The sequence below is a fragment of the Salmo salar genome, chromosome ssa23 (genome assembly GCF_905237065.1).
Source record: "Salmo salar chromosome ssa23, Ssal_v3.1, whole genome shotgun sequence".
Taxonomy (NCBI): domain Eukaryota; kingdom Metazoa; phylum Chordata; class Actinopteri; order Salmoniformes; family Salmonidae; genus Salmo; species Salmo salar.
In genome coordinates this window covers 31,052,711-31,079,792 of record NC_059464.1, presented here as the reverse complement: position 1 = coordinate 31,079,792, position 27,082 = coordinate 31,052,711, and the positions used below count along the sequence as shown (strand labels likewise).

Sequence of the window (27,082 nt, the reverse complement as noted above, 5' to 3'; positions counted from 1 at the left end):
ACCCTCAAAAATTCTTGAATGGATTGTGATTTGAGGGAATACGGCCACGACGGGTATGATTTTCGTCGCAGGTTAGGAGAACATTTTAGCCAACACTAACCACGGATTATACTTTATATTGACCACATACTCAAGTGGCCGCTTTAACAATGAAAATAAATGTCTTCAAAAATGGAAGGCAGTCGGGAGGAGGTAAGATCAGGTGTTACTATTCTAGCCAAAGGCAGGGCAGATATGTATGTGAACAACAGGCACAACTCTGATATAAAGTGTTTTTTCTCAAAGTTGCCGGGATGTCAAGTGTCCTACTTGTATCAGTACACTCTTAACACGTATCTATCTGTTTTGTTTGCCAATGTCGACACTCTCTCATTGACCTCAATACAAAAACGAATCGCTTGGTGAGCGGAAAAAACGTCACCTGCTGGAGAAGACAGATTTTGGGCCTAGTTACCCCTCTCGCTTCGACTCTTCCTCCTTGCCCTAACCCTTTTCCTGACCTTAACCGAAGTATCGTAACCTGCCACGTTAATTATCCTAAACTGCTCCGAAAAAGTCACCGTAGCTGTATTCCCACTAGTCAGAGCCTCCAGAATGGTGTGAAAATGGCAGTTATATTGTTCAGGGAGACAACCAAACCAGTCTAATTTGAATTAGTGTGAACCAAAAATATTGTCATGCAATTATAAATACAGTTTATATGGGTTGTATACTTGTTTTCTATATAAATAGCCTCTAAAATATATGTAAACAGATAATGAATGTCTACATTTGTGTTATCTTGGAAAGCTGTAAGTGCTATTGTATGATACAATTTCAGAACTTGTTGCATTTCCAACTTGTGTAGCTAAATCCTATCATTAACTGATTTCAGCCAGTTTATGAATGGATTGACTGAATTGTGGATTGACTGAATCGTTCGAATGGAATGTTGACATATTGGAAGTTAAGTAGAAAAATGTCTTTATAGAATAATTCCTCTGAAACTGGCTGGCTAGCTCCCAAACATACACTGCACATACTTTCTTCAAATTCATTATTTTACACAATATCTTATCACAGCACTGGCAAACCATGGTTGACCAACTCCCTGACCAAAATGGCTGACCTTTATCCCATCATAAATATGTTATCCCATCATTAAAAATATCATGAACATTCTAGTATTCTAATTTCTAATTCAATGCAGTGACCATGTTTTTCTATTTTTGAATGTTGAACATTGATTGACAAATACATTTTATTTGTTCTGTAGAAAAGACCCATGGAGTTGGTGGAATAATCCTTTAATTCATGGCCACTTGCTCAGCTGGGCCAGGTGCGCTTTAATTAGGTCAGGTGAAAAAAGTCCGACAGATCTCAACTTCATAAAAGGAGGAAATCGCCCGATCTCGTTGTTTTCTCTTTCTTAGCTCCGTCTAATCCAGATGTTCTGTGCGTCCATGAATCCACCACAGACTACCCAGTAAATATACCAGTTTATGGTTACAGGAATTCCTGCCTCAGTCTCATCCTTTCCTGTCACCTGACCCGTGACCACCTGTTCACCTTTACTGTCAGTCATCCTACCTGTCCAGCTACCCACACAGATTCCAGTAATCTTTCATGTTCATTTGACTGAAAACATTGGCACTGTTATTTAAGCAATAAGGCCTGAGGGGGTGTGATATGTGTTCAATATACCACGGCTAAGGGCTGTTCTTATACACAACGCAACATGGAGTGCTAGGACACAGCTATTAGCCATGGTATATTGGCCATATACCACAACCCCCCCGAGGTGCCTATTGCTATTATAAACTGGTTACCAACATAATTAGAGCAGTAAAAATAAATTTTTGTCATACCCATGGTATACGGTCTGATATACTACGGCTTTCAACCAATCAGCATTCAGGGCTCAAACCACCCAGTTTATAATTGGGATTATAACATTTGAACTGGTTGTCTGGTAGACTATCATTTTAAAGACATTGGCTAAAATGAACTTGATGTATGTATTCGATTTTTGTGTAAATTTATAGCATACTTGCCAGTCACATACTTTATTGGTTCACAAGTTTTGCGCTACCATTGCAAGAAAAGATTGAAATATGGAATTTTATTAATGCACTATAAACAGCTATAGATATGTATTTCAAGTCCAATATCTGTTGCTCAAACAGTCTTTTTACAAAGGCTACCTATACAAAATACCTTCCAGAAAATAGCACTTGTTTTCCTTATTACTAAATGATGCTTTACTGAACTGGGGTAACTTTAAATGACCCTGAGAATAATATTTAGACAACGATAATTAATCCTAAATTAGTAGGCTACCATAGCATGCCATCTGCTGGAAAATTAATTAACAGCAACCAAAAACAATACTGAAGTGATAGCTCTGTAAGAGATGATAGGACAGAGTTGCACTACACTCACAGGATTAAATTACTTGCTGAGATAGTTTGATTTGTTGGAAGATTCAGGATAGGAAATATGAATCATAAAAAGTCAAGGTTTTGAGCTTTATTTGCTGTCATGGGCCCTGGATGGAGTTGGGGTCCTGAGGTCATATGCCCTGGCAGGAGTTGGAAGATGTTTGCCGTCATGGGCTCTAGGTAGATTTGGGGTCTTGGTGAGGGGTTTGTTGTCATGGGCCCTGGGTGGATATGGGGTCTCGGTGAGGGTTTTGTTGTTAAGGGCCCTGGGTGGAGTTGAGATCTTGGTGAGGGGTTTGTTGTCATGGGCCCTGGGTGGAGTTGAGATCTTGGTGAGGGGTTTGTTGTCATGGGCCCTGGGTGGAGTTGAGATCTTGAGGTGTTTGTTGTCATTGGCCCTGCGTGGATTTGGGGTCTTGGTGAGGGGTTTGTTGTCATTTGCCCTGCGTGGATTTGGGGTCTCGGTGAGGGGTTTGTTGTCATTTGCCCTGCGTGGATTTGGGGTCTCGGTGAGGGGTTTGTTGTCATTTCCCCTGCGTGGAATTGGGATCCTGATGTGTTTGTTGTCGTGGGTTCTGGCTGGAGTTGGGGTCCTGGGATATTTTAAAGTGGGAGAAATCTTCTGTTTGTCCATCTGTAGTCCTGGACGCGGAGAGGGTTGTTTTATTGCAGGCATGTTGGTATAGATAGGATTCTCTAGAAACACATAAGAAAAACTAAACAATTTACTCCACAGTAATTGTCACAGAAACAAATACATCAGCCTGAACTCCCAAGAAGGTTGTAGACTGTGCAGAAAGGACAAGGCACAGATGAGAAGCTGCAAAGAATGAGGCTGTAACCACATGGAATCTGATGTACACCGCCACATGTCATTTTCTGAGCTGTTAACCACATACCACCTGCTCTCTCACTCAGCACACTCTTAGGACCTTGAGACAGGCAGACCTGTCTTTCAGCATACGAGCTGCTCCATAAATGAGTGCACAGGGCTTGCTGTTTTTTTTTCTCATTGCTTTCTCACTCACTCTCTCTCAGCGCTATGCTACTTATCTTTATTACAGAGCTTTCTTTCATTTTCTTTCATCTGTTTCATATGCTTTGATCGTCCTCTACCTCTACGAACTACTCTTCTCTGCCATAGAATGTCACAAGATCTGGTTTAAGATTAATACAGTTAAAAGTGTATGCTACTGGCTAAATCCATTTTTATAGCACAAACATCTTTGTACCTCTTTGTATTATGCTTCTCCTTCGTTGTAGTAAGATCAAGATGACCACTAGCAGTGGAACCGGTATGGCACTTGCTGCTCCCACTGCTACCCACAGCTTCCTGCCTAGAAGCAAACCCCCATTGGAGTGGGGAGACCGAGTTACTGGTTGGAGGGAGATCAAGGGGAAAATGGCATTGATTTCTTCAGAGACACTTTTATTTATTTTGTATACAGTTATAAAAAGTATGGAAATCAACATTATCCTTTTGAAAAATATTGACACACAACCACACAGGCATGCAGGCACACAAGCACACACGTACAGTACACGTGGACAAACATATATACAGTATCAGTCAAAAGTTAGGATATTTTTACTATTTTCTAAATTGTAAAATAATAGTGAAGACATCAAAACTATGAAATAACACATATGGAATCATGTAGTAACCAAAAAAGTGTTAAACAAATATTTTCAAAGTAGCCACCCTTTGCCTTGATGACTGCTTGGCACACTCTTGGCATTCTCTCAACCAGCTTCATGAGATAGTCACGTGGAACGCAGGAAAGGAAGACCCAGATTTACCTCTGCTGCAAAGGATACGTTCGTTAGAGTTAACTGCACCTCAAAAATTGCAGCCCAAATAAATGCTTCACAGGGTTCAAGTAACAGGCACATCTCAACATCAACTTTTCAGAGAAGACTGTGTGAATCAGGCCTTCATGGTCAAATTGCTGCAAAGAAACCACTACTAAAGGACACCAATAAGAAGAAGAGACTTGCTTGGGCCAAGATACACGAGCAATGGGCAATAGACCAGTGGAAATCTGTCTTTTGGTCTGATGAGTCCAAATTTGACATTTTTGGTTCCAACCGCCATGTCTTTGTGAGACACAGAGTAAGTGAACGGATGATCTCCACATGTGTGGTTCCCACCGTGAAGCATAGAGGAGGAGATGAGATAGTGCTTTGCTGATGACAGTGTCAGTCATTTATTTAGAATTCAAGGCACACTTAACCAGCATGTCTACCACAGCATTCTGCAGCAATATGCCATCCCATCTGGTTTGCACTTAGTGGGACTATCACTTGTTTTTCAACAGGACAATGACCCAACACACTTCTAGGCTCTGTAAGGGCTATTTGACCAAGAAGGAGAATGATGAGGTGCTGCATCCGATGACCTGGCCTCCACAATCACCTGACCTCAACCCAATTGAGATGGTTTGGGATGAGTTGGACAGCAGAGTGAAGGAAAAGCAGTGAACATGTGCTCAGCATATATAGGAACTCCTTCAAGACTGTTGGGAAAGCATTCCAGGTGAAGCTGGTTGAGGGAATGCCAAGAGTGTGCAAAGCTGTCATCAAGGCAAAGGGGGTGCCTATGTTGAAGAATCTAAAATCTAAAACATATTTTGATTTGTTTAACACTTTTTTGGTTACTACATGATCCCACATGTGTTATTTCATTAGTTTTGATGTCTTCACTATTATTCTACAATGTAGAAAATGTTTTGAATCCCTGAGCCAACTAAATGAAAAAATTGGTTGATGTGCCCTTGAGAAAGGCACTTAACTCTAACTGCTCCTGTAATTTGCTCTGAATAAGAGCATCTGCTAAATGTCTAAAATGTAGAGAATGTCTATGGTTGAAGTTTGAGAATTTACCTGTCATCAATGGAGGGGTACTCTCTGTCGTCTTGCCAGCTGCATTATAAAGAACACAATGAGTTAAAAACATATACTGTATATTAGCAGTGCTGCCAATGATGCTACTGTTGTATGATAAATATTACCATTATAACCACGATACATTTATGCACATGCTGAAGGGAGGAGGATGTATCAGATGAAAATGTTATTTTGTACTTACTAATAATAACTTGAGTTCCATTGCTGTTACTGTTTCTAAGGTAAGGGATATCTGCCTGAACCCAACAGAAGTACCACCCACTGTCATTGTACCAGACATCTCTCACAGTCAGTCTGGACCAAGCTCTCCCAGACTCCTGAAGGAAATGACCTCCATCGTTCTGCTCCACAGTCGTGTTGACCGATATCTTATGGGAGGAAAGTTGACTGGAACGAGAATCACTGCATGATTGGTTTATGTTGAAATACCACCTCACCCAGGCACTAGTCTGAGGCTCAAAACTGCAGTTGAGGGTCAGAGAGGAGCCAAGAGGAGCTTCCACTGTCCTTTGGGGTGGATCCGTGATCACGGCGCTCAGAGCAGATGTCACTGTTGCCATGAGTGCTAAGGGGTAGGGTAATATAAAACACAAGATTTGTTTTTATTTTTTAGAAACAATGAGAAGTTCAATGAATTCAGACCAGGGGAAAAGCAGAGTAAGACAATGGAGAACCATACTTGCATCATGTTGCACATGCAATAACTGAACATACACAGTGTACAAAATATTAGGAACACCTTCCTTATATTGAGTTGCACCCCCTTTTGCCCTCAGAACAGCCTCAATTCGTCGGGGCATGGATTCTACAAGGTATCGAAAGCGTTCCGCAGGGATGCTGGCCTATGTTGACTCCAGTGCTTCCCACAGTTGTGTCAAGTTGGCTGGATGTCCTTTGGGTGGAGGATCATTCTTGATATGCTTGGGAAACTGTTGAGCATGAAAAACTCAGCAGCGTTGCAGTTCTTGACACACACAACCCGGTGCGCCTGGCATCTACTACCATACCCCGTTCAGAGGCACTTACATATTATGTCTTTCCCGTTCACCATCTGAATGGCACACATACACAATCCATGTCTCATGTCTTAAATATCCTTCTTTAACCTGTCTCCTCCCCTTCATCCACACTGGTTGAAGTGGATGTAACAAGTGACATCAATAAGAGATCATAGCTTTCACCTGGTCAGTGTATGTCATGGAAAGAGCAGGTGTTCCTAATGTATTGTTCACTCCATGTGAACACGTACAGCACTTTAATTGGGGACCTATTTGTCCAATGTTGCCACTCAAATGCGCAAAGCATATATGCCAGTATCCAGTTAAGCCCTCTTATTTACCCTTCTATGAGACCAACATTGTAATAGTATTGCTTTCATTATGAAGGCATCTTCACAATAGGAGGTCAACCAGACATGTGCATGCAGTTTGTCAGTCAGTATACAACCCAACGGAAATCAAGGGGCTATGAAAAATGCAATTCCAAAAAGCAAATGCAAATGTTTTCATGGCTATATTGTTTAACCATGGATGTGTTGTATAGCAAGAAGTAGTAATCCTACCTATAAGAAACAGCAAGTTGATCACTTTGTTCCAGATGTCCATTTCATAGGCTCAAAGGTTGGCTTCTCACTCTGTCTTCCTACATATCATAGCAACAGTACCTTCCTGAGTGAGATGAGGAAGGACTCTGTGTGGGTGGAAGGAGGTGCATAACATTTACCGTATTCTGAAACTAGACATAAGGGGTGAGGTGTGGTGGGGGCTGCACAAATAACCACAAAAACTGGTAGACTACATACATAAAAACTTCAGCTGTGCTAAAAGCTGTTCTGCAGTCGCAGGTGTCCTCAGAGGTTGGTACTTTGTGCACTGTAGTGTAAAGGCATATGCCGCCTCAATGAGTAAGTCTGTGTGGTCAAATTGTAAATGTGTCTCAGAGAAATTGAAGAGGCTTCAAGAGCTTGTGAGTTTTGGTCCAAATGTGTTAACACACTTTGCCACTACAGTCAACATTACGAGAATATCCACGTGACTTCCTGTGACAAAACAATACAAAGCTCTAAAGTTTATGATGAAAGTTGTTTAGCGGGATTTATGGAGCAGCATGAAAAATGAAGTAATGCAAGTAGTATACATAGACAACCATAAAGTTAACCCAGAATGTGTAGAATGTGATACTACCTTAACAACATCAATAGACACATTTTGTCTTTTACTTTTTGTGGTAGGAAGAAGAAAGGGGTCAAGCACATACAGCTCACTGTGTAAAACAGTGGTGGCTGCTGAGGGGAGGACTGCTCATAATAATGGCTGGAATGGAGAAAATGGAATGGCATCATACACATAGAATCCATGTGTTTGATGTATTTGATACAATTCCACTCCAGCCATTACCATGAGCCCTTCCTCCCGAATTAAGGTGCAACCAAACTCCTGAGGCGCAAAAATTGGGTTGTTTCCACGTCATTTCAACAACAGAAATGAAATGTGATGATGTTGAAGCAACGTGGAAAACTGATTGGATATGTAAAACGTCATGAAGGGAGTTTCGTCTTTTTTTTCACCTAACTTTTAACATAAATCCAATGGCATGGTGAATTATTGTTGTTGTTTTCACAGTGAATTACTATAGCTACCTTGGGCCAATCCTTGTAATTTTGTAAATGCCGGATCTATATGGCAAGACGCATCATTCACCAAAGTTTCGGGAAAGTGCTGTCCGAGATATCTTTTTGACTAAACGAGATAATGCTTGCTCCGAAATGCGATCTGGAGGCTCCATATGGAGGATGTGACGCAATTAAGAAACCTCCGTGGCTTGTGAAAGCCAAATCTAGCTCTGTACCGCCGTTCGCCTCAAAATGTGTTAACAATGCGGAGGGCTCCATATAGCTCCACAGTGACATGATTTAATCATCAGTCGAATTTCTGGTGATGACCTAATTGCTTTTCATTTACAAAGGAAAGAATACCTAACTGCATGGAAACAGATTATACCAAAGATTACGTAATATGGTTCATATTAAAACTACACTACCCAGATTTCCCTTCTACTGCATCTGCGCAAAACACTAAACGTTAAACGTTGGACAAGAGATGCAATGCACTCCAGCAGCATCAGTACCAGACCAGTAGTCAGTGTGCTCCAAATACATTGAAAAGAGTAGACGCGAAAGAACAGTATTTATAATTCCTGATACACCGGCACTGGTTCATTGGAACGGCAAGATGGGAGATCAGAAGGTAGGAACAACCGACCGAACAGGTGTTTTGTGTTTGCGGCGGTCGCAGGGCGTACAAAGAAAGGAGGAGTAGCGCGGAGGACCGGGACTTTGTTGATGTCTTACATCATTGTCTTGTATTCTGTCATGTATTAACCTTGAATGGTTACATCTTGTAATTTGTTTAAAAGACAAGGCGTATTTTATGGAGGCACATCGACAGCAAGGTTTGCAGTCCCTCAACCAATTACTACTCTGAGCATTAGTTTTCGAGAAAACTACGCCTTGCCGTGACAGGTCCCAGAATAGTGTTTATTGATTAAACTTGTAAATGCATACCAGTCCAAGACACATTCACAACTGTTTGTTTTTACTTTGTATCGCTCTACAGAGACCTAGGTTGCGATAATAAATAGGTGGGTGCAGAGAGTGTCCCATTATCCCTATGATTTGGGCCTGGCGCATAGCCTATCGCATCAAAGAGCATATCAAATGCTCTTGGAGTGTATGAACTGAACTGACGGGTTGGGACTGGACTGTCGACATCATTTGCCTGGATGTTTTTTAATGCAGTATCATTCATTCAATGTGTGAGTTTGGCTGCTTCAGAGATGGGGTGCCTAGTGTAGGCTTTATGAGGAGTTATACCCAACAACTGGAGACGCATTATTACATTATGGATGCGCATACTTCCGGTCAAGTAGCAAGATGCCCGCCCTGGTCACAGTTTACACAGAAGGGGAAATTTACTCCCAAGAAATGCAGATGACCAAGTACTGACCATTTGATTCACCCTTACTAATTTGAATGTAGGCTATTGTAAGGAGGGGTGATCTGTGTAATCCTGAAGCAAGGTATTTCATGAAATATTCTACTGTTTCCTATTCTATAATTGAGAACTTGTTCCAGTGTCCAAATGCGATACAGATTATTCTTAGGCAGATGCTTGGCTACTTTTAACTTTGTGTTACATTCTGCAGGAATCACTGCGTAAGATCACCACTACCCTGGCCCTGAAGAATGATGAGATCACAAACTTCATCTGCTGTCTGAAACAGAGCCTGGAGAACCTGGAGGTACTGTACACACCATCTGGGCTGGTCTGACATTAGGTTACAGTCTGAAGCTAGGGTGCAGCATGTGTGCGACACAATGGTTTTATGAACTTGGCATAGTGCACATGCCGTACTAGTATGTCTGACTGGATGGTCAGAGAGTCTATCAGTGAACTGATTCCTTCCCTATTGGCCCCTGCAGGGGAACTCCAGCCGTGTCCAGGAGGACCTGGAGACAGAGTTCAGCTCCCTCCACTCAGTACTGGATGAGCTGAAAGACAGCATGGTCACCAGAATCAAACAGGAGAGGGCCAGCCGCACCTATGAGCTACAGGTCAGTTCATCTTTATTTTGCTTTTACTGGATAAGGATTTTACAGGCTTTTGCTTTGCATTTCTTGATCTTTTAAGATTTCAGTCATTAACATTCAACATTGAAACAGTTTGTTTTTATGACTTCCCAGGCTATCCGAACATAGGATCGACTTATGATCAGTTTAGCATGACTCATTCTCAGGTTTAGAATCGGGATAACTTTTTGTGAATAAAGACATGTGCACACTGATTCAGTGTTGCTTAGAAATGTTGCTACAGTATGAAAGGCTGTGTGTGTTGGGGTCTGCAACGTTAGTATTCCTAGAGGATTATTGTGTCTGTGTACTGTATAATCCTGTTTACCTCTCAGTATCTGAGTGTCAGTTAGCCAATCAGTCAGACAAAGCAACGGCATGGGCAGCTTTACATAACTACATTGCATCTTAATAACATAACTACACTGCATCCATCTGTGCTTCATTATGTGAGTGGGAAGTGTAGAAACCAAAGTGATATACTGAACAGCCAATTACAGTAGGTTAATAAAACATATATTTTTTAAAAGTGGCTCATGGCAATTCAACTCAAATAACTTTTCCTGTGATGGAAAGAAACCTCAATGACACAGTAAAGAAAACATTTGTTACATTAGAAGGAAACATTGTCTGGACTGTGATTAAATATATCCTTCTCTCTCTCTCTCTGTCTTTCTCTCTGGTTCTCTCTCAATTCAATTCAAGGGGCTTTATTGGCATGGGAAACATATGTTTACATTGACAAAGCAAGTGAAATGGATAAACAAAAGTGAAATAAACAATAAAAAGTGAACATTAAATATTACACTCACATAAGTTCCAAAAGAATAAAGACATTTCAAATGTCATGTTATGTCTATATACAGTGTTGTATCAATGGGCAAGTAGTTAAAGTAAAAAAGGGAAAATAAATAAATATGGGTTGTATTTACAATGGTGTTTGTTCTTCACTGGTTGCCCCAGGTCACACATCTTGCTGCTGTGTTTTCACACAGGTATTTCACCCAATAGATATGGGAGTTCATCAAAATTGGATTTGCTTTCTAATTGTTTGTGGGTCTATGTAATCTGAGGGAAATGTGTGTCTAATAAAATCATACATAATATGGTCATCTCCCTCTCTGGTTTTCTCTCTGGTTTTCTCTCTCTGGTTTTCTCTCTCTGGTTTTCTCTCTGGTTTTCTCTCTCTGGTTTTCTCTCTGGTTTTCTCTCTCTGGTTTTCTCTCTGGTTTTCTCTCTCTGGTTTTCTCTCTCTGGTTTTCTCTCTCTGGTTTTCTCTCTCTGCTTTTCTCTCTCTGCTTTTCTCTCTCTGGTTTTCTCTCTGGTTTTCTCTCTCTGGTTTTCTCTCTCTGGTTTTCTCTCTCTGGTTTTCTCTCTCTGGTTTTCTCTCTCTGGTTTTCTCTCTCTGGTTTTCTCTCTCTGGTTTTCTCTCTCTGCTTTTCTCTCTCTGCTTTTCTCTCTCTGGTTTTCTCTCTCTGGTTTTCTCTCTCTGGTTCTCTCTCTGGTTCTCTCTCTCTCTCTGGTTCTCTCTCTCTGGTTCTTTCTCTCTCTCTGTTTCTCTCTCTGGTTCTCTCTCTCTCTCTGTGTTTCTCTCTCTGGTTCTCTCTCTCTGGTTCTCTCTCGTTCTCTCTCTCTCTGGTTCTCTCTCTGGTTCTCTCTCTCTCTGGTTCTCTCTCTGGTTCTCTCTGGTTCTCTCTCTCTCTGGTTCTCTCTCTGGTTCTCTCTCTGGTTCTCTCTGGTTCTCTCTCTCTCTGGTTCTCTCTCTGGTTTTCTCTCTCTGGTTCTCTCTCTGGTTCTCTCTCTCTCTCTGTTTCTCTCTCTGGTTCTCTCTCTCTCTCTGTGTTTCTCTCTCTGGTTCTCTCTCTCTCTCTCTGTTTCTCTCTCTGGTTCTCTCTCTCTGGTTCTCTCTCTCTCTCTCTGTGTTTCTCTCTCTGGTTCTCTCTCTCTGGTTCTCTCTCGTTCTCTCTGTCTCTGGTTCTGTCTCTCTCTGGTTCTCTCTCTGGTTCTCTCTGGTTCTCTCTCTCTCTGGTTCTCTCTCTGGTTCTCTCTGGTTTTCTCTCTCTGGTTCTCTCTCTCTCTCTGGTTCTCTCTCTCTCTCTGGTTCTCTCTCTCTCTCTCTCTCTCTCTCTCTGGTTCTCTCTCTCTCTCTCTCTCTCTCTGGTTCTCTCTCTCTTTCAGAGTCAGCTGAGTGCGTGCTCCAAAGCCCTGGAGAGCTCTGAGGAGCTTTTGGAGGTAGCCAATCAGACTCTCTGCTCCTCGGAAGCAGACGACTTCACTCAGGTAACGGCTGGATGAAAAGCTTCTACAACCTAGCTTATTTCATTTCCATATCTTATGCAATAATGCCATTGGCATTTTGCTTGAGGATATCCATAATGATTTTAGTGGCATGACTGTTGTTATACATTTGACATTTTAGTCATTTAGCAGACGCTTTATCCAAACTGAATTACAGTAGTGAGTGCATACATTTTTGTACTTTTACAGACTGGTCCCCTTTAGGAAACATGGCAAGCGCCAGGCTTTACCAACTGAGCTACACAGTTACTATCTGTTTCTTATCTTTATGTACCTTTATTGTAAAGCAGTACAGTATGTTTTTTTATTATTATTATTATTATTTTTTTATTAAAAAAATATATTTTAATAAAAATAAATAAAAAATGTAGGGGTGGATCAGCTTAATATTATGGAAAGAATATTGCTTCCATCAATGTAATTGTCTGCATCATTTCCAATCCCCCATATATTTTTTTGGTAAATATATATATCCATACATGCATGCATACATATACACATATATACATACACATACCTATATAGACATGCATACTTTTTTAAAGAATATACCTTTCTTATTATTCCCCGCAAACCCTACCACCGATCCCCCAATTGAAGTAAACTAATAAACACTTCGGCTTTTACCTTCAATTTATTAATCTTATACACATTTTACAGACAGTCTATTTTACAATAGTTATTTTTTCTTTGTTTTTAGTCCTTCCTCTATTTATGATGTCCATCCAGTTTGATTTCTATTTGTAACTGTGCTATTTCACAAAAGTTCTGAACCTATATACATTTTACAGACCCCGTATGTTTTACATTGTTTATCTTGTTATTAGTCCCACCCTTCAGCTCCATTCAACCCCTCCCATCTATCTCTCAACATCATCCATTTCGGATTTCTATTTGCCATATATTTTTCAACTGTGCTGTGATGCTTCACAAAACAATTGAACCTTTCTATTCTCATAGCTTCTACAGATTGTAAATTAAAAATAAACATTTTTGCTAAAATAATTATTATATTATTGATTGATTGACTATGGCTTTTCAAATCACCTAGTATTGCTATCTGCAGCGTTAGTTCTAGGCAAATGTTGCAATCTCTTAGCCATTCCTGGACCTGTGATCAAAAACGAGCTACATATGGACAATACCAAAATAAATGATCTAATGACTCGGCCTCCTCACAGCAGAATCTGCAGAGCTGGGAAGATTGTATCCCCCATATATATAACATTCTATTAGTTGCAAGAATTTTGTATAGTAATTTAAATTGAAAAATTAGAAGTTTTGAATCCGGCGTTGTTTTGCGTATCAATTCATAAACCATGTGCCATGGAATGGGTACATCGAAAATCTCTTCCCAACTATTTTGCAATTTATATGGCACAGCTGTCAGTTTTTTGGTCCTTAAATTAAATTGGTATATGTTTTTATTTATCACACTTTTCTTTAACCATTTATGTTCTTTAATACAGGGCCGACATACAAGTTCCTTACTTTTTTCCCATTCTACTTGCCTCTTCCATTTTTGTGGTAATGCTGCAATTAATTGGTTGTAATTTTGGGTAGAGCAGACATTTCCATATGTCTGTGTTAGCTGCATGTGTGACATCACTCCACCAGTCCTATTTATAATATCATTCACTAAAATTATACCTTTTTTAAACATTTCTTTGAAAAATACAGTTTTTTTTTTAATCAATTACTATATTTGAATTTAACCACAATATTTGTTGTATTATTTGTTCTGTCTTTTCAGGTGGATTAAACTGAAATTGCAACCAACTTTCTAAGGCTTGTTTAAAAAAATAAAGATATTTTGGAGATTATTTCCTTTTCAAACAACCGAAAGTGGGCAGGTGTAATCTGAATAAAGGGAAAAAGGCCCTTCCTGAACATAGGATGAGACATCCGTACCAATTTACTAGAAAACCAGTTTGGATTTAAGTATAACTTTTGTATGACTGATGCCTTTAGTGAGAGGTCTAATGCTTTAATATTTAATCATTTCTGCCCTCCGAATTCATATTCGTTATATAAATAGGCCCTTTTAATTTTATCTGGCTTGCCGTTCCAAATAAAATAGAATATGTTTTGTTCATATAATTTAAAAAGCAGGTCACTAAGCAGTACAGTATGTTGATCTGATGTGGTTCGTTGTGATGTATGTTTACTGTGTAACACAAATGTAATGTTTTCAATTGTAAGGATGTGGCTGCAACTGAGTTCTCTCTCGGTCCATATCTCCCCTCCTTTCCCTTTTGCTTTCCCTGTCTGCTTCTCTCCAGGCGGCCAAAGACATTAAGGATAGGTATAGTACATTGCTCTCCATTTCTCAAAGTATCTTCTTAACTCACTAACCATCTGCTCACCCACACACATTCCAACAAAATATAGATGACATACAATCACGCTGTAGCACACCCTTTTAATCACCACTCTGTAGTCTTCTTGCTCACCTCACCTGCCCTCTCTGTCCCAAACATGTGTCAGTCCCTCATGGCACATGCTCCAATCTATCCCCTCTCTTGCTGTGTCACTTTAGTTTTGGACGTTTCGTGTGTGTCTATTCATGATTCACAAATATGTTTTTGTGTGGTACTTTAGAAAAATAGTTAGTATGTTATTATAGCTCTGTGTAAAGTAATTACTAGTTACAGTAGTATTCCAGTACAACACTCACTGTGTCCTGTCAGTCCTTCAGTGGGTTGAATAATGAGACATGTCTCACTCTGTGTGTCTTTGTTTGGGGGAGAGCAGTGTGACAATGGCCCCTGCCTTCCGTTTGTCGCTGAAAGCCAAAGCCAGTGACAGCATGAGTCACATGATGGTGGACTTCACCCAAGAGCGGGAGATGCTGCAGGCAATCAAGTTCCTCCCAGGTCAGTCTGGGACCCATTATGTCTGTCTATTGGTTCCTCTTTAATAACAGCAATGGACAATGCTCTTACAACCAAAGAAATAAGAATGAATAGAATGGGCGTCGTCTCCATTCAAGTCAATAATGGTATAATGGGTGGACTGGTGGCCATTACGAGTTTACCCATTGGAGCAAAGCAGGAAGTAAAAGCAGGAAGTGTAACCAGCCATCTGTGCTGTGACTTGTTGAATCAACTCAAATGTCATTACAAAAAATGCATTCCATTGTATGAGCCACATAAGTCAGCATAATTTGAATGAACATTCTACATTAACATGGAAACTATTGCATCATGAGTGTACCCATGAGTTTACCAGTCAAATTGCCAATGTTAGAGGTTCCAAGCTCATTCTATTCATTCTTATCTCTGTGCTTACAACATTCTCTACTGAACTTATATTTCAATTAACTGTTGTGACAATGTCTTTTTGGTACCACCCATGTTGACCAAACCTAGCCCTCTCAGTATGAAGAACGTAAGCCCCAATTTCTCTCCCCAGTACCTGCCACCCCAGAGATTCTGGTGTCAGAGTGCCAGGTCTGTGACAACACGGTGACAGTACAGTGGGCTCTGCCGGAGCCTGACACCAAGATAGATCACTATGACCTGGAGCATCGCCGCACCAACTACGAGGGGCCGCCCCGCGCCCGGGAGGACTACCCCTGGATGGTGGTGGAGGGCATTCGAGAGACAGAGTACACCCTTACAGGTAAGTGTGTCAGGCTACGGGTTATAGTTAGAGTTAAAGCTAGGGTTAGGGTTGAGCCGGGGATGTGGACATGAAACTAGGGTTAGGGTTATGGCTTGGGTTAACTAGTAAGAGGAGGGCCTGTCTTTAGATGCAGTAGCCTAGGAGTAATACGTTTACTTAAATTGTGATTATCAAGTACCCTTTGTGATTTCAGGGCTTCGCTTCGACACACGTTACATGACCTTCCGTGTGAAGGCGTGTAACAAGGCTGTGGCAGGAGAGTTCTCTGAGCTTGTAACACTGGAGACACATGGTGGGTGAACTGGACATTGTCCTCCACTCAGGAGGGAGAATGCATGCACACTATCTTTTTTGTCCTAAATGTCTTCTGATGTGATAAGAATCAATGAGTCAGCACATCAACATAAAGCATGTCTCTATCTCGCCACCCCTCCACTCCTACCTGCAGCGTTCCTGTTCAAGCTGGATGCAGGCTCGTCCCATCAGAACCTGAAGGTGGAGGACCTCAGTGTGGAGTGGGACAGCTGTGGGGGGAAGGTCGTCCAGGACATCCGCAAGGACAAGAACAGAACCAACCAATCTCCCATGCACTCCCCAGCCAGGTCAGAAACACTTTCTGCCATATCCTTTGTGCATGAAAGTTGAGGTTAAGCTTTGGCATCCTCTGACTCTCCCTCTTCTCCTCTCCTAGGACGGCCATGAATTCACCGAAGAGAGTGCCGTCTGCTCGGGTCGGCAGAGACCGATTCACAGCTGAGTCCTACACTGTACTGGGAGACACCTTTATCGACGCAGGCCAGCAGTACTGGGAGGTGCGTTTCGATAAGGAGAGCAAGGCGTTCGCTGTGGGCTTGGCCCTGCGGAACCTGGGCCGCTTTGACCAGCTGGGGAAGAGCAACGCCTCGTGGTGCATCCACCTGAACAACTGGCTGCACCAGAGCCTCACAGCCAAGCACAACAACAAGGCCCGCACCCTGGACTGTCCCATCCCGGACCGCATAGGGGTCTACTGCAACTACGAGGAGGGTGAGACAGACCCCCAGAGACACCTCAAATATATCTCCTCTCCACCTTATACTGGAGCAGCTTTTCCACATCCAGTCAGGGGGACCACTTAACCGAGACTGACAAACAGTACAGAGTGGTCTTAAGTACAAATCAATCTTCATTAAATAGGATTAAATAGGTCTGGATTAAGGATTGGGTTAGGTAATGTAATCAAATGAGCATGTTCACTTGAGCCTGTCTGCACTGTGTTATGTAGCTATGCTACTGCATCAAATCCTTAGCTGCCTTAGAGTTACATTTCTCTCCATCCAGGTGCACTGTCCTTCTACAACGCCAGAACCAAGACGCTGATGCACACCTTTAGAACCAAGTTCACTCAGCCTGTCATACCAGCCTTCTCGGTGAGAAACTTTGATTTTGTTTACTTTGTGGGTCACTATCTCTAGGCAAGTCACAGCAGAAAGAAATTAGGCCACTGTCTTCGAGAAAACACACCTTATATGTTAAGTTTGTGTTCTGTCGAACCCCTGCAGGTGTGGAATGGGAGTTTCTCGGTGCAGACGGGTCTGCAGGTGCCCAGTGTGGTGCAGAGTGGCCAGAGGAAGAACAGTGGTACCAGCAGCTCCAACGCCAGCCTCACCTAGACCCATCCAGGCCACAGCAGAACTTTACCCCACTGAGGCTGTGTGGTGCTAGGAGCTCAAACTGGCCCAGCGCTGCCCACTGCTCATCCCAACACCACCATACACACCATGCCTGCCTGCCTGCCTGGGGTGATGGTTCTACTCTGCCTCATCCAAGTCAGCTCATTACACTCCCTGTGCCTTCCAGAGAGGTGCCCTCATCAGTATACTCACTTAGGCAGAACTGAATCAGTCATTTAATTCATATCCATAATTAAAGGCAAAATGACAATAGCCTAGTTACCAGTATATTAGGAGCTAGGCACATGTTTATATTTAAATGCAACAGTCAAAAACCCCAATGCAACGAGAAACAAATAGTCCATATAACTTGGTTGTAGTACAGTAGTCATTAATACATACTGAATGTTCAGATTCCTCTGCCTATAATTTAGCTAGTTGCTCCTCAGTACAGAAACACCTCATTTATCTGTATAACCCAAATAACTTTGTAGCAAAATGACATGCTTATAATCAATATATAAACACTAGGAATGTATTGAATTCTACATTGCCAGCAGCTGTCTGGGGACCAGTGGAGACATAGTACACCTGATTGTTTTGTAGAAGTGTTTGTATGGGGGGAGCATGGGTCTGAATATGTGTGTGTAGGTTTGAAATGTACTGTTGTGTGTGTCCCTAACTTGTCACCGTTTAAAATCACCTGCAGTGAGAAGATAAGCCATTTAATGAGCTGGGTGGGACTCCCTGGATAAGAAAGAGATATTGCTGAAAGTGTTTAGTTAAATGTTAACACCATTCCTTATTCATGTCACCTGATGTCTAAACTCAGTGCTGTTATTTTAAATACAGTCTTACGTTCTTGTCATGTTGATGGTATGCATCATATGAATATAACCTGCAATGCTTTAACACAATTTCTTTACTTTATTTCATGGGTGAACAAATTCCACAATGTAAATATGTCCCTTTCATTTTTCCACTACAGTATGCATCTGTCACACTGAGTTTAATAAAGCAGTAAGACAGCCCTGTGTCTCTCATTGTGTACATTGAGGACAAGAACATTTCAAAAGATCAGATACATTTTGTTCTCACAAGAATATAGACAGGATATAATCCTTGTGATTCATTTTATTTCAATCAGGACACATTCAAAAGACACATTGGCTTCATTACTTTTCGACAGAACTGAGAGACAAATATAATACTCCCAGTAAAGATTGTAGTATTATATCATTAGACAAAACTTAACAAGAGCCAACAACACTGACCGGTATAGACAAATATTTGATACTGTAGGCCTATTGGATTATAGAAACAAAAATACATGGTGTGGATAATGTGACATTTACATGGCGATTTACAGTCTTAATTTGCTAGTGTGCGGTTTGGATGAAACGATTCAGGAAGGAGGAATCGATAAGGCATTCATCTTCTGAGAGTCTGAGCTGACAGCGAGCTCGGCAGAGGCCCGGGGTAGGATGCGGCCAGACTGGGAGGGAAACACAGCCCATGTCGGTCTGTCTATTAGAGACATTAGCTTTGTTTACACCTTGTGCGTTATATGATCCAATCACTATCTGATCAAGGTTTGTCGTGTTTACACATTGTATTAAATGTGACCAGATTACCTGGTGCCTCCCTGTATGCAAATGTGACAGATATTCTTTCAAAATAATATGAATGTATTCATTTTAAGACAAAGGTTCTAACTGTCAATGACACTAGAAGATGGTATAATGATTATTTAAATTGTTTGATCATCCAGATCTGTTTACACTTGATTGATATCCAGACAATGTGTGCCTGACTACAATGTGTCTTTTAATCATCTACACCAGTCTAAAAATGTGGGCAAGAACAGGACAAAGGGTGCATGTTAGCACCAGGTATAAATGGGACTACAGACAGATTCTCTGAGAGAATTTGACCCAACAGCATCCGACACCCATCCGACATGCTTTGAACTGTAATTCACATATAAGCGACAGTACTTAACCCGCCCCAGTAGTACCAATTTTAATCAAGCTTTAGGGCAGTAGTAGGGAGTTGAGGGAATGTTCCCAATTTGTTGCGAGGCCATTGTTGTAGTTGGTCTTTTCACCTGCAGATGGAATAGCTGCCAGGAGAGGTCACTGTTGATGCGCCAACCTCTTCAACTTCAGTTTCAGCTCCTCAGATATGGCTGAAAGGAAGACAAGAGTGTCAAGAAACCAGCATTTAGGGGTTTAAGTTCCCTGAGCAATTACTTATTATAATCATATTGCAGACGGTTGGAACTCTTCTAAATGAAAAGACAGAACCAAAACGGTTGACCTACTCTGAGCCACAATGTCTAGTGGGACAGAATTTACAGCGAGGCGTCTCAACCTGGCGTCAGGGGTATCTGTCGAGGTGCTGGGGAAGGTACGAGGTGTTGGAACAGGGGGCATCAGTGGTGTCTTCCTCTCAGCTTCTACAACACAAGGGAGAATGTTTTCATTGATTGATCGATTCCAAAAGGGAAGATTTAGTGTCACACAAGCAGCTACCCAAAAAAGAAAAACAACAAAAAACAATGAAACAAAGTGCCATAATACGGGTGGTTCCACGAAACGAGTCCCTTTGATATTTCAAGTCGAAATTGTGCACAAACATTGTATATAGTGTTGTACCAAAAGGTTTCTGGATCGAATCCCTGAGCTGACAAGGTAAAAATCTGTCGTACTGCCCCTGAGTAAGGCAGCTAACCCACTGTTCCCGATGATGTGGATGTCAATTATGGCAGCCCCCCCCCCCCTGATTCAGAGGGGTTGGGTTAAATCTGGAAGACATTTCAGTTGAATGCATTCAGTTATACAACTGATTACGTATCACCCATTCCCTTTTATATGGTTTCCTTTTCTTTCTTTTGCTGTTTTTCAGCTTTATTTCTATAGTATAGGTTCCTTATGCTAACACCACATTCCCTGTGTATGTGTGGTTTGTTCTAGTACAAATACATCTATAACATGTTCTGTTCTATCCTGTATTTTTATCGGATATTATATCTAGTGGCCCTTTTGGGTACTTTATACTTCATCAGGTGACTGCAATTACCTCTGGCTCGCTGTATGGCTTTATCTGTTCCCTATTGTGTGTGGAGATATGCTCTGATGAAGGTCAACTGACCGAAAGCTCAGCGATAAGTACATAGTTCATGAAATGCCTTTCAGTTTGTTATTGACCGAGGTTGTTAGAGTAGTCAGGGAGAGTGGGGTAAGTTGAGACATTTTCTACATGATTCAGCGTTCCTACGACAAGGGAAATATAGTATTCTTTCTAACAAAGATACATTACATGACCAAAAGTATGTGGCATCCGCCAAACCCAGATTCCTCCGTTGGACTGCCAGATGGTGAAGCGGGATTCATCACTCCAGAGAATGGATTTCCACTGCTCCAGAGTCTAATGGCGATGAGCTTTACACCCCTCCAGCCGACGCTTGGCATTGCGAATGGGGATCTTAGGCTTGTGTGCGGCTGCTCAGCCATGGAAACCCATGTCATGAAACTCCCGACGAACAGTTCTTGTGCTGACGTTGCTTCCAGAGGCAGTTTGGAACTTGGTAGTGAGTGTTGCAACCGAGAACAGACCATTTTTACACGTTACGTGCTTCAGCACCTGGCAGTCACATTCTGTGAGCTTGTGTGGCCTACCACTTTGTGGCTGAGCCATTGTTACTCCAAGACGTTTCCACTTCACAATAACAGCACTTACAGTTGACCGGGGAAGTTCTAGCAGGGCAGAAATTTGACGAACTGACTTGTTGGAAACCTGGCATCCTATGACGGTGCCACGTTGAAAGTCACTGAGGTCTTCAGTGAGGCCATTCTACTGCCAATGTTTGTCTATGGATATTGTATGGCTGTGTGCTCAATTTTATACATGTAAACATTACAGTAGTGTATTCATGTAAACATTACAGTAGTGAATACATAGCTTGTCCAAAAAAAAGTTTATTTGATAACAGTCTTAACACCTAACCAAATACTTTGTATTTTTTTAAACACTTAGGCCAGGCCCTAGTGTTACCTCATATTCCATTACGCCTGGGGGGTGGGGGGGTTGACACTCAATTTGCTCAACATTCCATTGGCTCAACTCCCCCCATGGCAAATATTTGGAATATATTAGCCCACACAGCTACAAGGATGCACTTTCATGCTAGGTTTAGAACCTCATATTGTAGGTTATAGAAACCCCATCTAATGTACAGAACAATCTTAAAATTATATACTTTTGTTTTGATATAAGTATCAAGGAACCTTTGTGAAAATCCGTTTATCGGACCTAACTTTCTTACCACATTTTCCATGTGGTTTCTTCCTTCACAGACTCCATGAAATGATGACCCCTTCCTAAATATTTGGTCAAATTATAAAATGCATGGTTTCCAAGAAAAAAAGGGGTCTCAACTAACCCTTTGGCTCAACTCACCCCAATCTCTCCTAAAGTACCAGTAGTCTTAAGATAGTGGGACTCACTTGGCAGACGGAAAGGTGTGGGAGGAGGCTGAACAGCCTGCACTGCAGTGCCTTCTTCCTTTTCTTTCTCTAGAAAAGCACACAAACAGGAATAGCAACAGAGGGTGAGGAATGAAGTCATACCTGAAGTGTGTTGGAAGATGGAAGGGAGGGGGGGACAGAGGAATGATAGAACTCACGGGTCTCATTGAGGTAAAGGATCTCCCCTCTATCTGACTCAGACTCTGGAGTTGGCACACGCTCTCTTGGACCTGGGATTAAAACACAATATTCCTTTTATGTCCTCTTTCCATTACAACTCATTGAATCTGGTCATTACTAAGGCAAAACATTCATCATTTGAAGCTTGAGATAGAAGTTGCCAAAAGAGATCTAGGATCAGATCCTTTCCCATGGTCTTACATCAGATAGTCTAACACCACACAAATTAACTACCGGTCTTGTCTACCTGTCCAAAAATGTGTGTTAGCGGCTACCTCCAATTCCTTATTTTAATGAGAGCTATAGGTGAAAAGTTGGTTAGAGATGAGATTCTTGATGTAAAGTCAGCATGGTGCCATTGTAAAGGTGTGTGTGATTGTTAACAGGGTCAAGGAGGTCCCAGTAAAGGAGGTCTGTATACCTGGTTTGGGAGGGAGGGCAGGGACTGGCACAGGGGGCATGGGAGTACTGGGGGCGCACTGCAGACTCTTCTCTCCACTCTCCTCATTTGCCTGAACAAACGCTGCATAGACAGCGGGTATTAATGTTATGACCAACACGACTGAAAAGCCAGAGCCATATTTAACTTAAGATGGACAATTAACAGAAACACAGGGAAAAACTGAGAAAGTGAGAGAAAGAGAGAGAGAGAGAGAGAGAGAATAAATGGTGTGTGTGTTCATTCTTACTGATGCTCTCTTCGTAGGGTCCCTCCATAATGAAGGGTGTCAGAGCTCCATTAGTTTTCTCCACAAGACAGTTGATGACACCATGCAGTGTGGCACAGGGGATCTACAGGCAGAACCAATAGCATTAACAAACTGCATACACCACAGCTGAAAACAGCCTGTCAATATGGCTGCATTCAGACAGGCAGCTCATATCTGATCTTTTTTTCACTAATTGGTATTTTGACCAATAAGATCAGCTCTGAAAAAGATCTGCTGTGAAAAGATCTGATGTGATTAGTCAAAAGACCAATTAGTGGGAAAAATATCAGAATTGGTCTGCCTGTGTGAGCGCAGCCTATGGCTGAAAACAGACCGAGTCAATAGGACTCATTTAGAGAAACATTTAGTACACACTTGTACCAGCAATCAATCTGAGTTAAAAGCTCAGAGATCGCCTACAGCAGAACTAAGGCCTTGTCCCACTCATCACTTCAGAAAGGACCAATAAAGGTAAGATGTATTATTATGCTGATTGAGTTGTCTGTAAATCAGGAGAAAGCAGGGGCAGGCAAAGACAATCTGTTATGGTTTATTGTCCTGTGAGTACCTGTGGAATATTTCCCTTATCACCAGCTCCCTTAACACTACACATTGGGATAACCTGAGGTTCAATGCCTCTTTAGGGTCATAACGAGAATTCACTTTCATAAGTTTAGATTGACGAAAAGTGCAACATAGTTATTTTCTTTATGGCAAATAACATTCTTTAAATGTATTATTTTGCATTAAAGTATTGTGTGTGGCAGTTGACAAGCATGTGTATTCAGGAAGGAGGAAGCAGAAATCCCTTTGAAATACTCACTGGAGTCTCTACATCGAATGTGTATCCTCCATCATGTTTCCTAGCCACGCGATAGTGTCTGAATACAGACCTGACCGAAGAGAGATACGTTATCAAGGAGTGGCACATTAATGAATTATAAGTAATAATCAATCTATCTGTCACATTAACAAATAAGTTTCAGCATGTGTGGCCTATCATGGACAATAAATCAAATTATCATGTGACATGCATTTTCTTTGACTGTACTGCAGATATCATTGTCAGGAATTGAGGGGAATGGGGCGTACCCACTGAGGTCCTGTCGAGTGGTGACAGCCAATGAGACTCCGTCCCTGCTGGGCCGCAGCAGCAGGTTCCCACGGTCAGAGTGTCTCTCCAACATAATCTCTGCCTCGGTACGAGACACAGGCTGGTAACACCTGCACACAGACCATCCACATATAACACATCTGAACAGAGGAAATCAAAGGTCTAAATAAGCCTATACAGAGTTTGGCAAAATCCATTAGTTTAGTGTATGCTTACGCAGGCATGTCCTCTACGAGACTGAGGTTGGAGCTGGATGCTGCAGCAAGGGTAAGGGACAGGTTGTTCCGTCTCTCCCTCTCTGTCTCCACTGTCTCCCTCATCATGTGGATCTGGCCAGGCAGCAGGTTGAGTGAGCTGGGCACTGACAGCTGGAGGGAGAGACATACAGGGACTGTTTAATACCGTCATTTAGACCAAAAACCACGAAACACAGCATTTCTGAGACAATATTGGCTGAGCTATGTGGTATAATCCTATCAAATTCCACACATATATAATTATACAATGCCAATAAACACTGACATTATACTGTCTGTGAATGCAGAGGGAGAGAGAAAAAAAAGAGCCAAGAAACAGCGAGTGGGAAAGTGAAGAGGGTAGAAAAAAGGAAGAGGAGGAAGGAGAGCGAGAGGAGGTAGGAAGGAAGCAGGGCGAGAGGAGGAAGGAAGGAAGGAGAGAGGAGGAAGGAAGGAGAGAGAAGGAAGGAAGGAGAGAGAAGGAAGGAGAGAGAGAGAGAGAGGAAGGAAGGAAGGAGAGCGAGAGGAGGAAGGAAGGAAGGAAGGAGAGCGAGAGGAGGAAGGAAGGAAGGAAGGAGAGCGAGAGGAGGAAGGAAGGAAGGAGAGCGAGAGGAGGAAGGAAGGAAGGAAGGAAGGAAGGAAGGAAGGAAGGAAGGAAGGAAGGAAGGAAGGAAGGAAGGAAGGAAGGAAGGAGAGAGAGAGATGGGGAAGGAAGGAAGGAAGGAAGGAAGGAGAGAGAGAGATGGGGAAGGAAGGAAGGAAGGAAGGAGAGAGAGATATAAGGAAGGAAGGAAGGAAGGAAGGAAGGAAGGAAGGAAGGAAGGAAGGAAGGAAGGAAGGAAGGAAGGAAGGAAGGAAGGAAGGAGAGCGAGAGGAGGAAGGAAGGAAGGAGAGAGAGAGAGATGGGGAAGGAAGGAAGGAGAGAGAGAGAGAGAGAGAGATGGGGAAGGAGAGAGAGGAAGGAGAGAGAGATGAGGAAGGAGAGAGAGCGAGAGGAGGAAGGAGGGCGAGAGGAGGAAGGAAGGAAGGAAGGAGGGCGAGAGGGGGAAGGAAGGAAGGAGGGCGAGAGGAGGAAGGAAGGAAGGAAGGAGGGAAGGAAGGAGCGAGAGGAGGAAGGAGAGAGAGGAGGAAGGCGAGAGAGCGAGAGGAGGAAGGAGAGAGAGCGAGAGGAGGAAGGAGAGAGAGCGAGAGGAGGAAGGAGAGAGAGCGAGAGGAGGAAGGAAGGAGAGCGAGAGGAGGAAGGAAGGAGAGAGAGAGCGAGCGAGAGGAGGAAGGAAGGAAGGAGAGCGAGAGGAGGAAGGAAGGAAGGAGAGCGAGAGGAGGAAGGAAGGAAGGAGAGCGAGAGGAGGAAGGAAGGAAGGAAGGAAGGAGAGCGAGAGGAGGAAGGAAGGAAGGAAAAGGAAGGAAGGAAGGAAGGAAGGAAGGAAGGAAGGAAGGAGAGCGAGAGGAGGAAGGAAGGAAGGAGAGAGAGAGATGGGGAAGGAGAGAGAGGAGGAAGGAAGGAAGGAGAGAGAGAGATGGGGAAGGAGCGAGAGGAGGAAGGAGAGAGAGCGAGAGGAGGAAGGAGAGAGAGCGAGAGGAGGAAGGAGAGAGAGCGGAGAGAGAGCGAGAGGAGGAAGGAGAGAGAGCGAGAGGAGGAAGGAGAGAGAGCGAGAGGAGGAAGGAGAGAGAGCGAGAGGAGGAAGGAGGGCGAGAGGAGGAAGGAAGGAAGGAAGGAAGGAAGGAAGGAGAGAGAGAGAGAGATGGGGAAGGAGAGAGAGGAGGAAGGAGAGCGAGAGGAGGAAGGAAGGAAGGAGGGCGAGAGGAAGGAAGGAAGGAAGGAAGGAAGGAAGGAAGGAAGGAAGGAAGGAAGGAAGGAAGGAAGGAAGGAAGGAAGGAAGGAGGAAGGAAGGAGAGAGAGGAGGAAGGAAGGAAGGAGAGAGCGAGAGGAGGAAGGAGAGAGAGAGAGAGAGAGGAAGGAGGGAGAGAGAGAGAGAGAGGAAGAGGAGAGAGAGAGAGAGGAGGAAGGAGAGAGAGAGAGAGGAGGAAGGAGAGAGAGAGAGAGAGAGGAGGAAGGAGAGAGAGAGAGAGGAGGAGGAAGGGGAGAGAGAGAGAGGAGGAAGGAAGGAAGGAGAGAGAGGAGGAAGGAAGGAGAGAGAGAGAAGGAAGGAAGGAAGGAAGGAGAGAGAGAGGAAGGAGAGAAAGAGGAAGGAGAGAGAGAGAGAGGAAGGAGAGAGAGAGAGAGAAAGGAGAGAAAGGAGAGAGAGAGAGAAAGGAGAGAGAGAGAGAGAGAGGAGGAAGGAGAGAGAGAGAGAGGAAGGAAGGAAGGAGAGAGCGAGAGGAGGAAGGAAGGAAGGAGAGAGCGAGAGGAGGAAGGAAGGAAGGAAGGAGAGAGCGAGAGGGAGGAAGGAGAGAGAGAGAGGAAGGAGGGAGAGAGAGAGAGGAAGGAGAGAGAGAGAGAGAGGAAGGAGAGAGAGAGAGAGAGGAAGGAGAGAGAGAGAGAGAGGAAGAAGGAGAGAGAGAGAGAGGAGGAAGGAGAGAGAGAGAGGAGGAAGGAGAGAGAGAGAGAGAGGAGGAAGGAGAGAGAGAGAGAGGAGGAAGGAGAGAGAGAGAGAGAGGAGGAAGGAGAGAGAGAGAGAGAGGAGGAAGGAGAGAGAGAGAGAGAGGAGGAAGGAGAGAGAGAGAGGAAGGAGAGAGAGAGAAAGGAGAGAGAGAGAGAGGGAAAGGAGAGAGAGAGAGAGGAAGGAGAGAGAGAGAGAGGAAGGAGAGAGAGAGAGAGGAAGGAGAGAGAGAGGAGGAAGGA

The 27,082-nt window shown here is 42.9% G+C and overlaps 3 protein-coding genes across 6 annotated transcripts in view; 1 reads left to right on the top strand and 2 right to left on the bottom strand.

The window, feature by feature from the left end:
• The first annotated feature begins 47 nt into the window (after positions 1-47).
• On the top strand, positions 48-18,561 carry LOC106584394 (fibronectin type III and SPRY domain-containing protein 1). 2 transcript variants are annotated; one of them, XM_014169659.2, is made up of 12 exons: positions 48-192; positions 9,531-9,626; positions 9,808-9,939; positions 12,133-12,234; positions 14,535-14,557; positions 15,007-15,128; positions 15,667-15,876; positions 16,073-16,171; positions 16,328-16,481; positions 16,571-16,905; positions 17,200-17,288; positions 17,421-18,561. In XM_014169659.2, exons 1-12 carry the CDS (start codon positions 160-162, stop codon positions 17,529-17,531), a joined length of 1,506 nt encoding a protein of 501 aa, XP_014025134.1. In that variant the 5' UTR covers positions 48-159; the 3' UTR covers positions 17,532-18,561. The 2 variants fall into 2 exon arrangements, with proteins under 2 accessions (XP_014025134.1, XP_014025135.1); XM_014169660.2 differs by lacking the exon at positions 48-192 and adding an exon at positions 8,383-8,572.
• On the bottom strand, positions 2,082-7,039 carry LOC106584396 (uncharacterized). 3 transcript variants are annotated; one of them, XM_045706426.1, is made up of 5 exons: positions 6,889-7,039; positions 5,509-6,256; positions 5,304-5,342; positions 3,653-3,796; positions 2,082-3,116 (listed from the first exon to the last, which is right to left on the bottom strand). In XM_045706426.1, the coding sequence occupies exons 2-5, from the start codon at positions 5,885-5,887 to the stop codon at positions 2,509-2,511; spliced, it is 1,170 nt and encodes a 389-aa protein (XP_045562382.1). In that variant the 5' UTR covers positions 5,888-6,256; positions 6,889-7,039; the 3' UTR covers positions 2,082-2,508. The 3 variants fall into 3 exon arrangements, with proteins under 3 accessions (XP_045562382.1, XP_014025138.2, XP_014025139.2); XM_014169663.2 differs by having other exon boundaries at positions 5,509-5,892; positions 6,889-7,026; XM_014169664.2 differs by having other exon boundaries at positions 3,653-3,757; positions 5,509-5,892; positions 6,889-7,026.
• Positions 18,562-18,647: 86 nt separating the features above from the next.
• LOC106584395 (signal-transducing adaptor protein 2) overlaps positions 18,648-27,082 on the bottom strand; it is a 29,903-nt gene continuing 21,468 nt past the window's right edge. The window contains exons 5-13 of the mRNA XM_014169661.2: positions 24,281-24,432; positions 24,043-24,174; positions 23,774-23,843; positions 22,930-23,032; positions 22,662-22,763; positions 22,219-22,290; positions 22,040-22,108; positions 19,855-19,989; positions 18,648-19,719 (exon numbers count right to left, since the gene is read on the bottom strand). Coding sequence (XP_014025136.1) covers positions 19,667-19,719; positions 19,855-19,989; positions 22,040-22,108; positions 22,219-22,290; positions 22,662-22,763; positions 22,930-23,032; positions 23,774-23,843; positions 24,043-24,174; positions 24,281-24,432 — 888 coding nt within the window. The 3' untranslated portion in view covers positions 18,648-19,666. The remainder of the gene's footprint in view (positions 19,720-19,854; positions 19,990-22,039; positions 22,109-22,218; positions 22,291-22,661; positions 22,764-22,929; positions 23,033-23,773; positions 23,844-24,042; positions 24,175-24,280; positions 24,433-27,082) is intronic.

What these genes read in the sequence shown, in the direction of transcription:
- LOC106584394 (XM_014169659.2), top strand. Translation starts at nt 160, where the DNA reads ATGTCTTCAAAAATGGAAGGCAGTCGGGAGGAG. An exon ending in CCCATGCACTCCCCAGCCAG is followed by an intron (nt 16,482 to 16,570) that starts GTCAGAAACACT and finishes CTCCTCTCCTAG; the next exon opens with GACGGCCATGAATTCACCGA. An exon ending in CTACTGCAACTACGAGGAGG is followed by an intron (nt 16,906 to 17,199) that starts GTGAGACAGACC and finishes CTCTCCATCCAG; the next exon opens with GTGCACTGTCCTTCTACAAC.
- LOC106584396 (XM_014169663.2), bottom strand. Translation starts at nt 6,931, where the DNA reads ATGGACATCTGGAACAAAGTGATCAACTTGCTGTTTCTTATAG. An exon ending in TGGAACTCAAGTTATTATTA is followed by an intron (nt 5,343 to 5,508) that starts GTAAGTACAAAA and finishes TTTATAATGCAG; the next exon opens with CTGGCAAGACGACAGAGAGT. An exon ending in GAGAAGCATAATACAAAGAG is followed by an intron (nt 3,117 to 3,652) that starts GTACAAAGATGT and finishes ATGTGTTTCTAG; the next exon opens with AGAATCCTATCTATACCAAC.